The following is a 16194-nucleotide window of genomic DNA, read 5'->3' on the forward strand; positions in this document are numbered from 1 at the left end:
CCTGCAGAAAGCTCTTGCCGAACCAGTAAAACTTGCTTTGAGCTGATTTGATTTTAATTCGTGCTTTACCGAGCCACCTAAAGCAACTGGAGAAGCCGAACCCCATTTTAGCCATGCGGTGGGGTGGCCAGATCCTGACCAAGGGCTGTCGTTCCTCTCAGTTCACCTGATTCCAGTCACTCTGAGCTAAATTTCTGCAATTCCACCCCCCCAAGACCCCTAAATCCATCCATGGGGGCGGCAGAGAGGTTAAGCTGTGTGTCTACGGGGTGGCCCCAACATCTATAGGGCACGTTGGTGGAGGGTTTTGGGGAGGAGCAGATGTCACAGGTGGCGCCGAGTTTGTGTGAGGTTTGTCAGCACAGCTGGCCAAAGGGCTGGAGGGTCCATTAAGCTTCAGGGTCCTTTTTTGTCTCCAACCTGGACCTGGTTTCACTGAGGTTGTGCGAGATCCTGAATAAATATTGGCAGTTTAAATAAGGTGATGCTTCTTGCCTGCTCTTCCTCCTGCGAGGGCACGGGGGAGAACCACCTGTGACGAGCTCTTCTCAGTGCCCTGAGTTTTACGTCAGTTCCCGTACAACCTCGTCGCCTCTGTCCCTGTCGAAGCGCAGGGTGCTTCCCCTCGCAAATGTTTCAAAACCTGGGTGGTATTTCCTCTTAAGGTAATCGCGTTGTTAAGAATATTTTTAGTATGAAACTAGTGGTCACGATCATACTACCAAGGACCCCTGTTGGTATCAGCCATGGTGATGCTTTCCAAAGCCGGGTTACAAACCTCGCTAGAAACTCTTGGGCAGCTCTCTGCTAAAAACCTGAGTCAGGAATGTTCCCTGTCTGGCACAGATGGGCTTTGGGTCCTGGGAAGAGAGACGGGGCCAAAAAGTGGCCTTCCCACCCCACCATGCCACGGGGCAGTGCCAGGTGACCTCATCCCATGCGGGAGCTCAGGCAGCTCCCGTGGGGCACAGGAGGCCACCCCTGCAGGGGAGCCACGGTGGGAAGCCCTGGAGAGAAGATGCTGCTGGAGAGGTGCCACCGGGAAGCCGTCACCTCGGGGTCCAGAAATGCCTCTTGGCAAAGTGAGGCAAGGGCCGGCCAACGAGAAACCTGTGGAGCAGCCGGTCTTGCCAGCGAGGGAATTGTGGAGGTGTCCCCTAAAAATTTAGACTTCCCCATGTGTCATTACCTGTCTAAAGGCTTCAGCTCCGCGTTGTCTCCTTTTCCTTGGCACACTGGAAAAGCTGGACATCGCCATTGGGATCTCTCTGAAAGAATGTAATTTGCAGACCTAGTGTTCTGGAGTAAAATGCAACTTTTCATTTTCCAAGGTGGGTTTTGTTTGGCTGGTTGGTTGGTTTGGTTTTTTTTCTCAGACCAAATAGGAACCTGCTCAGGGCAAACTAAAATATTTTTTAAAAGCCTGCTCTGCTCCTGAGAGCCTCTCTAAAGCAACCAGTATTTGCATAAAATCAAAAAATATATATCAAGTCAACATCAACTTGAAAAAAAACCCTATCCGTAAGGGATCTCAAAGGAGACAATAAAGTTGCTAGAAATGGTTCTGGGAGCGCACGCCAAGACTGCGACGACACAGAGCCCAGCCCCAGGTACTTGAAATCTCTGCAGATGAATACGCAGGTGACATCCAAATCCCACGTAGTCCCAAACAGGAGCATCACAAATATCAACATCAGCCTTTCTGGATCGGCACGGAGACCTCTAGCCTCTAAAAGGTGGGGTTTTTTTTTAATTTCTGTTACGGGAGGAAGAGCGGGTAGATTTGAGTCTTCATTCCTGCGAGGGAAACCCTCCTGATGGCCGGGAGGGATGAGCAGGTGAGAGATCCCTGCCTGCTGCTGCTTCGTTTCCATGAACCAAGGAGGGCTGTAAGTTTTAGCAAACTTTTTTTTTTCTTTTTCTTTTTTTTCCCCCCTAAACAGCAGTTCTTCTCTGAATTCTCACGTTTCCCCCAAGCACTTCTGCCTTCCTTGGGGGAGTTTTGAAACTTTAACGGTTGTCCGCAAGTGGTGTGCGGCTCTTCCGAAGCGTTGGCTGCGGGGTCGGGGGTTTCTCCGTCCTACCTGGGAAGCCTGCGATCCCTCCTGCCAAAACCTGCGCCCGAGCACACCCTGATTTAGACACGGGGCCTTGCTCCGTGGCTGCCCCAGACACCCGCAACGGGTGGGATCCGGGCAGCCGGGCGGCTGCGGGGGCGATGGAGCCGCAGCACCGGCGGTAGGGGGGGCGCGGGGTTGGTGGGTCGGGACCCGCGGGGCGGTGAACACGCGTGGGCGGGGGGGGGGGGGGGGGAACCTTCACCCCCCCTCCCCGTGCCCCCCGCGGGGCCGCCCCCGGGGCGGAGCCGCCGCCCTCAAAGCCGGGGCCGCCGGCGGGCCGCGGGCAGAGCCTGCGCGGGCTTGCGCGGGGCTACGCGGGGGTTGCGCGGAGGCTGCGCGGGGGCTGCGCGGGGGCTGCGCGGGGCGAGCGCCGCCGGCAGCACCATGGAGAGCGGCACCACGGGGCGCCTCGACGCCGCCGCCTTCCTCGGCGCCTGGCGGCGCTTCGACGCCGACGGCAAGTGGGGGGGGACGGGGGGGGGACGGGACGGGACACGCGTGGGGGGCCCACGCGGGGGTGTCCGCTGGGCGGGTGGGCGCCCGCTTTGGGCGGGGGGGGGGGGTTGCTGCGTAGAGGGTGCCCACACGGGTGGATACGGTGTGGGGGTGCTGTGGTGGACGGGTGCCTGTCTGGGTGGGTGCCACACAGGCGTTGCCCACGCGGGTGGGTGCCATGTGAGGGGGAGGGCGACCGTCTGGGTGGGTGCTCGTCTGGGTGCGCGTGCAGGGGGGCACAGCGTGGGGTGCCTGGGCTGTTGCACATCTGGAGGGGTGCCTGCACAATTGGGTGCCTGCCAGGGCGTCCAAGCTTCACCCCCACGGGGTCCTGCAGGTGTTTCAGAGCCACCCTCTTCCTCCTCATCATGCCTTAACATCGGGTCTGAAAAATCCCCCCTTTCCCTCCAAAGTTTTTGCCTTTCCATCGCCTCCCCGTTCTTTCTGCTGTTCCCTCTTGTGGTCCCAGTTTGTGGCGTTTTTTTCCTGAAGTTTTCTGAAACAAAAACTCCTAAGGGAGCTCTGCAACTCTGTGTTCGGCACCTACAGAGACCTGATCTGATGAAATTGAATAGGAAACCCCCTGAGCAGGCAGGCAGGGCCCCCAGCTGAGACCCCTCCCACGCAGCCTTGGCCTCCCCGCATGCAGCCCTTGCCATGGTTCCCAGATCTCAGGCAGTGCCACCTGACCATTAATATGTTTGACTTTAATTTAGACAATGGTTACATAGAAGGGAAGGAGCTGGACAATTTTTTTCATCATCTCGTGGAGAAACTGGGACCAGAAGTAAGTACTGCACCGCGGTAGTTGTGTATCAAGTCCAAGCAAAATGTTGTTGTGCTGAGAGATGATTTGTATTTGTCATTCTCTGATTGCTAACTCCCTTAGCAATCCCCGAGGTAATGAGCTTTTCTCTTGGCAACAAGGTGGTGTTTAAGCAGGTATGACAACAAATGCAATCACCTGAGATGTTTGATCAGTTGTTTTCAGTCCAACAGCTGCTGCCACGGTGAGACTGCAGTGGGCACCAGCTGAAGGGGCTGGTTGGAAGCGTGGAGAGAAAGTCATTTACTGCCATTGAATAGAAACAAATGAAAAAAGCACTGGCACACGGTCTGGCAGGGCAAGGGGGAGGACAAGGGTGATGGTTTATTCAAACGAGTGCTGATTAGTTTTGTTAATATGATAGGTTTCTTTCCAAGGTCAATTTTTAACAAATATACTGTCATTAATTTTAAATGGTGCTTAGAAAGAAGACGTACGTCTGTATTGCTGAAAATGGCTAGAAGCCAAACAGGAGCCAATCCTGTTGCTCGTAAGGTCAAGACCTGGCTCTCAAGTGTTTCTGGTTTTCTCCCCTGGTTTCCTTTCCTATTTTTGGCAGCATTTCCTCTCTCTCACTCTCTGCATCTCAATTCTACCAGAAGCTGCATGAAAATTTACAGGAGCTGTTTCCTTAGCTCCAGGTCATGCGTCGCCTTTGACTGTCACCATCAGTGACGGAGAAATCCTGCCACTCAGGTCAGCTGCTCAGAAGTACCTAAAGAATATATTCTCGTAACAGGCTTAATATTTTTGCTACACAGTGAGTACCCAACTGGGAAGAGAAAAGGAGTAAGCATCTCCCAAATGGAAGGAGAGGGTGTGCCAAAAACCAGACGTGAAACAATTCCTTTAAGCAAAAAGTAATTAAGAAAAAGGGAAAAGGTAGTTGATAAAAGGCAAAAATTCATGACTATCAAGTGTAAAATCAGAATTATACTTACAAGCCAATTAGGATTCTTGGATCTTTGGGGCTACAATAAAAAACTAGAAGTTGTGAATAATTTTTCTAGTGTGGTTTTGTTTAATTTGCAAGTAAATTTGGATCAAAATATTGGCAGTTTCTGCAGAAATGTCTTTCTAGAGCATGGATAGTTAGATGAACAGATAGGCACATAAAGAGTATTTAAAGCAAATAAAAAAAAAGATTTGACAGTAAGTGTTAAGAAACATTAGGGACACAGAAAAAAAACTGATTTGAAGAGAAATTGGAAAGCCCGTGATCATTTACCCAGGAACAAAAGATGAAATTGGGAGCTGGTAGTCTTGGGGTATTGAAACACCAGCGCAAAGCACGCTCTGATGAACCCAGTGACAGCAAATGTGAGAGGTGGACGGAGAGGCTTAAAATGAGGCCGCAGAGCTCAACGCTGCAATGGGTTGCTGAAGCAAGGGACCTCCAAGTCGGGTCTCTAGAGTGAGCTGTAGCTGGTGATAAAACTGAGGTGTAGCCGGGGATCTCTCACTGCAGGCAGCTTCCTAAAGATGAGAGGTCAAGAGGAAACTCCCAGCCCCGCTCTAGCCCATAGGCGCCCTCGCACATCCCACGCATGAGATTTTGGAGACAGCGTCACACCAGCTGGGTTGCGAACCCGGTGTGTTACAGCAGGTTTTGTGGTCTTGCTGATATCGATGTGAACTCTGTAATACCGCATTAGGTCTCAGCACACAGAACATGCAAAGTGAAGGTGTTCTGGCAATGAACTGTTCTGCTTCCAGCGATCAAGAACAGTTTCACTGGCTGCCAGAAGTCACTGCTCAGATGACTCATCCAGCTTAAACCAGCACCCTCATCTAGTTTGCATCTCCTTTGCTTCTGCTGTCTAGGTTTTGCCACTGAAAGAAAAAGCTTAACACGAATTGAATGAAGAAAGAACCAACTCACTCTCTCCCTATTAAACAGAAGAAATAGGCTAATTCTGGAAGGCAGTACTCACTAACTGCCAGGGTGCTCAAACAGGCTCTCAAGTGTTTTTGATTTTCTTGCCTATTTTTGGCAGTATATCCTCTCCAGCAGTATTACCCCGAGTGATAAGATGGCATGTTGCCTTGTTCCCCTTTGCCAGCAGTCTGGTTTCGGTTCTCGGGTTGTGTAGGGACAAAACGGTCTCCTCTCCAGCGGGGAGCAGGCTGAGCAGCCTGCCTCGGTGGCAGAAAACCCGAGGGGAGCCTTGTCCTGGGAGACGGAGAGCAGCCCCTGCCCCGCTCCCCTGGGTATGGGGGTTGCCTGCGGCACCGGGCTAAACAAAGGTCTTTACTACCTTTGTACAATGAGTTTGTCTAACAACGTTGAGCCGCTTTGCTCTTTTTTCACGTGATTTGTGTTGTACAGGCCTGTGGTTATAGGGGGAGGGGGAAAGGATCCCCTTTGCACTGGTTTTAACCATCCTACAGAAAGAACGTGGCCTTCATGATACAAGGAGAGAGCTGGGATTGAGCATCTCTGTGGTTTAGTGCTCGTTTTGACCTTTACTTCTTTAGGCTCTCAACATCTCTGTTTCCTTGCACAGTGAAAGGGGGAGACAGTAATACGTACTGGCATAACTTCCAGATGTGTTGCAAGGATTAATTAGTGACTGTGTCTGAAGTGCCGTACAAGTGATAAATAATGTTATCAGCACTGGAAGTTGTCTCATCTTGAATAGCGAATGGCTTCATAATTACATTTTTTCAGCCTGCACTCTCTAAGCTGTTATTTTTCTTAATGACCACTGTAGTCCTTCAGCTCTGTTTTTCTTCCCAGCTACTCTGGAGCATCCCCAGCTGACACTAAATGCCAGGGGATGGGAACAGCTGGGAAAACAATGCAAAAAGGGAGCCCATCGGGAAGCTGAGAGGCTCAGCTCTTCCTGACGGCTCTGAGCAAGGAAGAAAACTTGAAATACCATCCAGCGAGGGAGGCTAATTCATCATCTTTTGTCGAGAATTTTTTTTGGGGGGAAGGGAAAAATTTGCAACAAAGGTAGACCTACAATAAACCAACCCAAATCACAGGTGCTGCTTTCTGTCTCTCCTCCTCCAGCAATGGGCGATTGCTGGAGGCATTTGGACAATGCCCTTAATATTACGCTTCAATTTTTGGTCAGCCCTGAATTGGTCAGGCAGTTGGATTAGATTGTCATTGTAGGTCTCTTTTAGCTAAAATCTAGTCCATTCTAATCTATTCTATTCTTAAGAAAATGCCTTCCATTTCCAGATGTGTGTTACATACAAAAAAGGCTTCAGTGAAACATGGGGGATTTATGACACTGATGGACTGAAGTTTATATAAATGCTCCATCAGCTGGAGTGGCTTCTGTGGTTTGTTTCGTTTGGGGGCTATAAGGCAGAATCAAGGGTAAGTCAGTCAGCCAAACGCCAGGGCCGGTTTGTGAACTGCTGGCGTTATCCATCTGCTGCCGTTATTACTCCCATGGCTCCTCTCTAACCATTTGAGCCTCCAGCTTCCAACCTGCTGCTGCATGCCTGCTGTGAGCTGCCTGTGTCCTCTTCTGCTCACTCATAAACCTCTTTCGTCTACATAATGGACACCTTTCCATGCATTTGATAAAAAGTTTTTATACTGAGGTGAAAACTTAGTGAAAAGGACAGTTTCTTTCTGCACTGAAGTAGTAATTTTATTGGAAACAGGAAATACAGCCCCTGCGTTCCTCTCTTATATTGCTATACATCTTTCTTTCTGTATAGTGATAGTTTAGGATCTTCCTTGCTTGCTCTTTGCTATAGTTTTAATGAAGCTCTATAAGTAATCTTGTAATAATCAGGCAAGAAGAGTTTTATAGATGAATGGCTATAAATGTTGGGTTTGGGTTACTGAAAGTTTCCATAAAATCAATGATATCTGGGCAGATACAGAGAGAAATGCGTGTTACCATTATGCTTGTGTGGTTTTCGCTGAAAGATATTTCACTTTTTGCTTAAATTATACCAAAATTCAACAGAAGACTTTCATATAAAAGTCGGTTGCCCTCACCTAACTCTAAGTGTGTAAGAGACCACATGTAAAAATTTTTGAAGTTGAATTGAATTGCCTTGAATTTTGAAGGCAAGACAGGTATTAGCCTTGTTATAATTCCCCCTGCCCCCAAACCACCTGGGTAGTTATGACTGGAAGGGACTGAAGTTAATCTTCAGGAGCTCACCCTGAACAGCTATAAAGGATTTGCTTCTGCTTTTTACTTCCAAAGATGAGTAGCCTCCACCTCCTCTTGCACTTTGTCCTTGCCTTGCACAATGTGCTGTCTAGCTAAATTATGTGTTTAACTTAGTACGGTCAGGAATGCACAGCTAGTCATTTGAAATTTAATGGCCAAAACATCAGCCAGCCTCAAAGTCATCCAAAGTGGTCTTCTCCTACGTTTTACCACCACAAGAGACCCAGGATCACAGACTAGGTCTCTGGTGACCAGCAGGTCAACAGCAAGAAGACGCCTAGCAGAAAGCATTCATCTTGCATCCTCCTCCAGACTAATTCAGAAATCTAAACCCTGAGTCAGTCCTGATTATTTAGATATAAGGAAGAAATTCTTCACTGTGAGGGTGGTGAGGCACTGGAACAGGTTGCCCAGAGAAGCTGTGGCTGCCCCCTCCCTGTGAGTGTTCAAGGCCAGGTTGGATGGGGCTTTGGGCAACCTGGTCTAGTGGAGGGTGTCCCTGCCCATGGCAGAAGGGGGGTTGGAACTAGATGATCTTTGAGGTCCCTTCCAACCCAAACCATTCTGTGATTCTGATTATTGCCAAATACAGTTATTTCTTGAGGTGTGGGTTTTGTCAGCCTTGATTAACCTGACCAGTTCCTGTTCCTGTTCCTGCACATTAAGGCAGGGCACTGCAAGCACCTGGAAGTATCTCTAAATGCAAACTCAACATGCCTGTGGGAAAAACACACATGATGTGTTTTCATTGCCCAAAGGCATGTCAAAAAACTTTCAGCCTAGCGGAAAGGGCAGAACAAAGAACCTGTCCAAAGCCCAACCACAAAACCATGACAGCACAGGGAAGGCTGTAATAGTCTTTGTTGGATGCTGGTGTCTTCTGTATGAAAAAATATTTCCCACGTATGTGCTGATGAGAGCTAAAAAAAGAACCAAAACACAATGCGGGATGACAGGATAAGCACTCATCTATTGTAGCACACAGGATTATAGTAAATCCTAACCAAAATACAGGGCCAAATTCTCAAGTGATAGCACCGCAGTTAAGTAAGCAAGATTGGCCCAAATGAGAAGTTGGCGCAGGAGCTGCAGGGTGTAAATCCCATGTTAATGCAGGCAATCCAACGTACAACTGCATGGATGAAATGAAGTCATTCATGTGATTCATTTTTTTAATGCTACGAGATTTAAAGAAGAAATGTTTGGCCAAAAAAAAGTTTCTTCTTCCAAGGTCAAAGTGTATGTTACTGATGTCTCATCTGTTCTTCGCTGGCCTCCTGTCCGTACTGTGTGGCTTTTGGCATGGTAATAGTTGTCAAGTTTGTTTTCCATCTAGCATTCTTGGCAGACATAATTTATTTTCACAGAACTTGTAGGAACTTGATATTTCAGGGACCTTTTGGCCTTCTATCAAATTTGGCTGAAATGTTGTTAGGAGAAACATGTGCCCAAGCCAGCATTTTCAGATAAGCCTCATTTTTTCTTTTCAAGAAACAAGCTATAATAGTTACTTACATTTAGTTTCTTCTTGTTTTTTATATCCTTATCAATATAGTGACTTGCTTCCAAAAATCACATCAAGAAGGGAAAAAAAAAATCAATTTATGACAAGACTGTCCTGATCAGCAGGAATTAAATGAGACGTCCCCTTTCATCAAGTAGGAAAGGCTCCACAGTGGTCCATACATTCACTTTCTACATCCCCCCCCCCCCCCCCCAAAAAAAAAACCCAAATGACTCACAGTTGTGTTTTCATCAAGACAAGGTGCTGCCAAGTACATGGATCCCTTAAGGAGCAAAAATTTAATTGGACAGCACAGGGCAAAGAGTGCAACAATATAAAAGGAATGGGTTAACAAAGATGACAGACAGTTTTCCAAAGAGTGATAACCAAGCATGACAAAGAAATTAAATGCTGTGGAGGTTAAAAAAAAAAAAAAAAGTGAGCATGCCCTTTCCGTTTTTAAAAAATGGATTACCTTTGTGATGCTAAATACTTCTAAAGGTTTTTTGCAAAAGCGAGGACAAAGACTGGATATGGAAAGGAGAAAGCAGAAAATTAATTTGTTATGACAACTTGAAGCATAGAAGCTTTTCTCTGCAAAACTCTGTGGAATAGCATCCATAGTAAGAAATTTACTCCTTAACTATGAAAAATGTATGAACAAAGCCACAGCAATATTTTAAACTGTGTGCTTTTATGAGGACAAAAAGGACATGGCCTTCTCCTCATGGTAAAGAGTGAGGACTTTGTCCTTGACTGGACAGTGAGAACATGCAAGGGCTCGTAGAAACCATGCAGCATCCGACCTGTGAGGGACCAGGGCAGCTGAAGCTTTACAGCTCCTGTGAAGCAACCTCAAAAGGGGTTAAAGCATCCCTCTGCTCCAGGCTAGCTCCCATCATCATTACAGGCCAATGAAGATCATACTTCAGGGAAATTAGCAGAGGGTTGAAAGGTTTTTTTTTCCCCAAAATGAGCATCAGGAATGATATTGCTGGGGTTTTCCTTCTGATGCACTTAGCACACTGAAGGATCCTTCCTTGCTTCCCAGCCAAGCGCTTGCTGTCCCAGCAACCACACTCTTCCTCAGCCCAACCCTGAGCAAAATTGGAGGCAGGTGCCAGTTCAGGTATGTTTTCCTGACTGTGGCAGGGAAGCCCTCTTCATTACAGTGTTGATTGATGCTAAATGCGAGCATCTCTATAGCTGTTTCTGCCTTAAGTAGGCAGCAATTCAGGGGGAAATTGTATTCCTCTGTCAATTAGGGCTATTACCTCTTGATTAAATTCTCCTCCAGAAGCTCATGGAGCTGCACGCAGCAGGGAAAATAAGGCATGACAAGAAAGGTCTCCCCATACAGATAGCTACTAGAAAGGATGCAACAGCATTCGTTTAAACTTTCACAAAAGGGAAATTTTATCTAGCTGCTAACAAGTCTGCAAAATTTTAGCCCAAGCAGTAAACACTTGAGACAGCTTTGCCAGCCTTTGAGACTGGGGAGGGATCTGGTGCTTGAGATGGACAATGTAGCCAAGACAGCATCAGCTCTGACAAAAAAAGCTGTGCTCACCTACAGCTGTTGCTGCAAAGCCGTTTCCCCCTGTCCCAGCTCACAGAGACAAGAGGCACGAATTTGTATTGTGCTGTTTGTACTTTTGCTTTCCAGAGCAGAACGGCGGTGTATTTTTTTTTATTACTCCTCCTGTAATTCACGGCACTTGAATAAATGGCGTGCGAGCCTGAGGCATTTGAAAGCAGACCGTGTTTGGCTTTTAGGCTTTCCTGCTTGTCGCAGTCTGTAGTGGAACAGCAAGTTTATATTTAAAAGAAAGGAAGGAAAAATAAACTTCCCGGGGATGCCGGTGGCCGTAGCACGCGGCGCAGCACCCGTGTTTCTGTGTAAAGGCGGTTCGTCCCTGCGCGCGCCTGCCTGGAGGTCTCACCTTCTTCCGCTTCGGCTCCTGATCTTTCTCTCTCTATCATAGGACTTGCCCCAGTCTGGGAGGCAAGGAAATATTTGTAGGGCTTGTTTGGTGAGTAAAATCCTACCTCGGCTCCATAAATCCTAGAACATTACCTAGACAGCACTTTTGCCCGAGCACTTTTCTCCCTGTTTCTGGAGCACGCTGTTGTCCAGGCGTGAGGCTCCTGGTGAACCACTCGCAAGCTTCCCAGTGTCGCTGCCGCGCTGTAGCAATGCCACAGCCCTGACTTGGAGGCAAAACCGTAGGCGAACAAAAGCTAAACAAGCCAGAGAATTGAATTCAAGGGAGGGATTGGCACAGCCAGCTATCTGTCCCGCTGTCCTCGCTCTGCCCTGCAGCCTGCCCAGGCTGCCCCACCACAGGCTGCAGATCTCCAAAATCAGATTAGAGAGTCAGCAAATACAGCAGGAGTCTGCAATTCGTGTCCTTGCTTGCACAAGGGGAACAAATCATGCAGACTGCATGTGAGGTTTTTTCCGACCTTTTGAACGTTTTTTGGAATGGAAAGGCAATCAGAGCGAGTCATTGGTCTGCACCACTAGTAGGTCCACCTTGGAGACCAGGTCTCCCAATATTGGTTTCTGCTCGAAACGGCATGGCTTATTTGATCTTTTTCTTAATCTTCTGGGATTGGAGTGGGTTTTTTGGTAAACATAAAGGTCACCTTTGAAGCCTAATGGTCCTAGGCCAAGGTGTATCATTCTCAGTGTAAAAATTTGTAATATACACATAATTTTGTCTTGATTGCTCATCTTGGGAAAGTCAGTTTGTGCGGTATCATTTACTTTGCTTTTATTCTTTGGGAGTAAAGGTTGGATTTTAATTATTCCAGCACCTTTTGTTTTTCATAAGCAGAATATTTATGAACAGAGAGAGATTGTCCAATTTGAAAAATCCACTGTAGTGTAAGCCCTTGGACTAAAACCTGTTGGAGCTGAGTCAATACTGTAAATACTTTGATATTTACTTGATGTGTCCTAGAGTTTAAATCAGTTAAAAATAAAAAAAAAAATTAGGAGGCAGTTCTGTTTTTATGCAGATAACAATATTCCTGCCACACAAAGCTCGATGAAGTGGTGGTTAATAGCTGACGTGAAGTTGAGCCATAAGCTTTCTTAACAAATGACTAGTCTGAACTCCACAGCACACTTTTCAAATATCAGCTATGATTATCATTTCAGAAAAAACTTATCCCACTGGGCACGGAGGAGGATAATTTCAGAGTACTTTGCAAGCCTATTGAAGTCGGCAACTGATAGGCCTGCCTATTGCCAGAGAGGTGTCTCAAAGTTCAAGGTGCCGTCAGAAGGCAATTTAAATAGCACGAGGGCGAGTTATAATGTCGAGGGGAAAGAAAACTGTATGTGCCTGTTCAATGGCATGCTGTGCCCCCAATGCCCGCACCTGGGGGGGCCCAGCACCGAGCACCACCCGGGGATGTGCTGGCCACCACCGCGGGGACGGGGCATCCTGCGGCCATGCCCTGCGACCTGCTCAGGCCAACGCCAAGCCCCAGGAGGGGGACTGCCACGTCGGGCGCATCCCCGCAGGGTCACAGCCGGGTGTTTCATCCCCTAACGGGGAGCTGCCAGCCCTTGGCGCTGCACCCCAAGGATGCACCCCAGGGGATGCACCCCACCTGCCCTGCAAAGATCCACACGGATGCCCCTATCCTCCTGTTCCCACTTCCAGATTCCCAAACTTTCCATCATCTGGAACATCCTAGTCCTGTATTACCCTAGGCAGTGGAGAGATGAAAGTTTCACTTGTTCTAAGCAGAGTTCCTTCTTCGTTATTTTGACATGACATTTATAAACCAAAGCCAATTAACTCTTTCTTCCCTGGTTTCAATGTAGGATCCTCTGCGCTGACAACGTTATTAGAGATTTCTCTATAAGCCCATAATGACTTTGTGCAGTTAAGTGCTCATGAGCTCTGAGTAAGGTGAAGGCAAATTAAAATATATCATAAATGATCAGTCATACTATCTGCCTATCCATCTACCTATAGATATCTTTTTTTCTCTTATTACTAGCAGCAAATTAAGGCTGCAAACACCAGTCACGTAGAGAAAGCTGGTGACAAAGTGGATGCAAAGATAGACTTCAGCTTAACGAGCCTGAGCAGAAGTTACTTCATTTTCTTTTTGCTTACCTCATCTGTGACATTCTAGTGTGTCTCTACATCTCTGTCACTGACTGTGGCAGCTGCTGCTGAGCAAAGGCTGTGCAGCACTACCTTTTGCGAGCGGCTGGAAATTGCTATCGTCACCTGGCTACTACTGTATGTGGATATGGCCAAGGAAGTTTTGGGGTGTGAGGTACGTTCAGTTTCCAGTGTGGTGTGAGTGCAGCCCAGCCGTGTCACTCAGCTCAGAGGTGACAAACCTTACCGAAAGATCTCCTGCTACCCCGTGCAACTTTTTGTAGAGCAGCACAATTGCTGCTCCAGTTCAAGATTTGCAGAATCAGGGCCTAAAGGAGCACATAAGGCAGTGAATAATCTGAGGCCTGGATGTGCTCCCTCTGGGCATCATGCAGAGCATGCACAGCCCCCATTCACTCTGCCAGGACAGGGCAGCTGAGAGTGTCCTCTCCTAAATGTGGGGTTTATAGTTGCTTAGCCTCTGAACAGGCAGGCTGCACCGAGCTATGCACTGAGTAAATTTGAGAAAGTCATTCATGGTCTTGTGTCACAGTATTAAGAAAGGGATTGTGCAACCTGACAGGCCTGCAATAGTAGCTGAAAGGACAAGAAACTGGATTAGAAGACCCAGGAAGACACAGCTATAGTCCTAACTGCACCTGGATGTAGAGATGGTAAAAATTTTGAAGTGCTTTTCTTCAGGGGTAGGGAAGAATTTAATGTATTCTCTTGTAAAACATGCTACCAAAGTATGCCAAGAGCCAGCCCAGGTTCTCCTCCCTCTTTTCCCTCCCAGAGAGGGCCACCTCCCACAGGACTGGGAGAGGAGCCAGGACCTGCTCGGTGCCGGTGCAGAGGGTAACGCTGGACTTCATTAATTGCTTGTGAGAGATCAATTAGGTGAGCTTCCCAACACAGCCACAAAGATCATCTCACCTGAAGTCCTTCCCCAGGGTGGGGGGAATCATACTTCGTGTAGCTCAGTCAGACCAGATACTCTGACAGTTACTGCTAAGGAAAAGAAATCATGCCTGATGAACCGCAGCATTGTATTTCACCTGTCATGGCGATGCCTATCAAAATATATAACCTGACAAGTCCTGAAAACTCCTCACTATGTATAAATTGATTATGGGTTTGAGCAGATGCAAAGAGAATATAAATAGCTTGAAACCTCATGCTATTAACCTAGAAACACCGACAGGGCTTGGTGCCAGGTCTTGGGCCAGTTGACAGGCAATAATGAGCAACAATCTAGCTCTGCTGACAACTTTCAGGGCTGATGATCTAATGAGCTACAGGGATGTAGTTCAAGGATAAGGGCATCTTCCTGAATAGCACAAAATGAAAATGGAAACCACTGTAACACACACTGAAACAAAACCAAATCCTAGGGATACAGCTAAACAAGCAGGTATCACTGAAATATTTTGGGGTCTCCAAAGACTGGTCTTCCAACTGAAAGCTTAGTTGCTAGAAAGCTATGCATAGCACTAGTTTCCAAAAATTCATCCGCAGTGGTGCGTTTGTGGGCTTTTTGAAGCATTAGTCCCTGACTGTAACAATGCAATGTTCCTGGTGCTTATCTGTGAGTGAGGAGAGGTTTCATGCGCGTGTTGTTTTCCCCATGGCAGAACACCATCACAGAAGAAAAAGTTCAGAGGATGAAGGAGCAATTCATGTCTGCCTACAATGTCACCACAGATGGACGCTTGCAAATCCAAGAGGTATCTCCTTCTACCCCCAGCGCAGGATTTCTTTCACAGAAGGAGGGATAATTAGGACCTAGAGCAGACTTGGGAGATAGAGCCTGGGTGGGGACGTGGTGAGTCACAGAGTACTACATTCGCCAGATCTCTTGGTCTGGGGTTTATTTCCAAGGCAACAACATGCCCAGCTTACACTTCCCATACTGCGTCAGCAGCCACCCAAGTTTTTTCATAACCTTGCTTTCATGGTTTCGGTTTGTTTTGGGGTTTTTTAATGTGTTTTTTTTCCAGCTTGCAAATATGATCCTGCCTGATGATGAGAACTTTCTGCTGCTTTTCCGACGGGAAACTCCCTTGGACAACAGCGTGGAATTCATGCGGGTCTGTATCTCCACATTGTCTCTTCCCCTTGCACACCAACAGCTTCAACACGTACACTTCCACCCTCCGTAGAACATAACATGGGAAAAATGTGGTTATTGTGGAAGCAAAACACGTTCTGACCTGTTCAGGTAGAGAGGGTTATACCATTTTACCCTGACGCGTTATCCTGGCAGGGTGTGGGGTGGAAATCTCCATAAGCTGGGCCTAGGAGCACAAACCCATAAGATTTCCTTAACCGTGCCCAGTCTCCCTCCGTTCTCTGCCCATAAGTATCCCAATACAGAATTTCAATTTCTCCAAGACTGCTGCCAGTTACTTTTATTTCACATCCAAACTGGGGACTTCTGCAGTCACAATGGCCAGTTGTGACTTTTACTCAGGGCAATAAGAGAAGCTGCATGTACAAATTAGGTAAGAAATGCGGAATGGTTTCTTCATCTTTTCTTCCTTTTATAGTGTGTCTGCATTAAATATGTGATAGCAGCATGTCACATCTACAGCATCCAAATGCAAGTAAAAGCTATTGTGTGGGAAGTTTCTTTCATTTTGTCTACAATTTATTAAATATTGGATAGTGCAACAGCTTACTCATTATTTAAGTCCTGATTTGAATCTTTACAATCTATCACCCGAGCAGATGATTAACTGCAATATTTATGTGGTCATATCAATCTATCCCCATTCAGATCTGGCGCAGTTACGATGCTGATAGCAGTGGATTTATTTCAGCTGGCGAGCTCAAAGTAAGTTATTCTAACAATTCTCTTTAGGCCTGATCTACAGCTCACTGATGCCAACGGGAGCCTTTCCGTCAGCTTTACCAATTTGCTGCCTTTTTGTGTGGTTGACGAATGGCATTTCTAGGTTGTTCACGG

The 16194-nt window shown here is 47.2% G+C and overlaps 1 protein-coding gene across 1 annotated transcript in view; it reads left to right on the plus strand.

Moving 5' to 3' along the window:
- The first annotated feature begins 2415 nt into the window (after nucleotides 1–2415).
- The window catches only part of SCGN (secretagogin, EF-hand calcium binding protein), a 28413-nt gene continuing 14634 nt past the window's right edge, over nucleotides 2416–16194 (plus strand). Inside the window, exons 1-5 of the mRNA XM_075747110.1 lie at nucleotides 2416–2577; nucleotides 3332–3402; nucleotides 14861–14953; nucleotides 15227–15316; nucleotides 16006–16062. Coding sequence (XP_075603225.1) covers nucleotides 2505–2577; nucleotides 3332–3402; nucleotides 14861–14953; nucleotides 15227–15316; nucleotides 16006–16062 — 384 coding nt within the window. The 5' untranslated portion in view covers nucleotides 2416–2504. The remainder of the gene's footprint in view (nucleotides 2578–3331; nucleotides 3403–14860; nucleotides 14954–15226; nucleotides 15317–16005; nucleotides 16063–16194) is intronic.

The sequence above is a fragment of the Balearica regulorum genome, chromosome 2, assembly GCF_011004875.1.
Source record: "Balearica regulorum gibbericeps isolate bBalReg1 chromosome 2, bBalReg1.pri, whole genome shotgun sequence".
Classification (NCBI taxonomy): Eukaryota; Metazoa; Chordata; class Aves; order Gruiformes; family Gruidae; genus Balearica; species Balearica regulorum.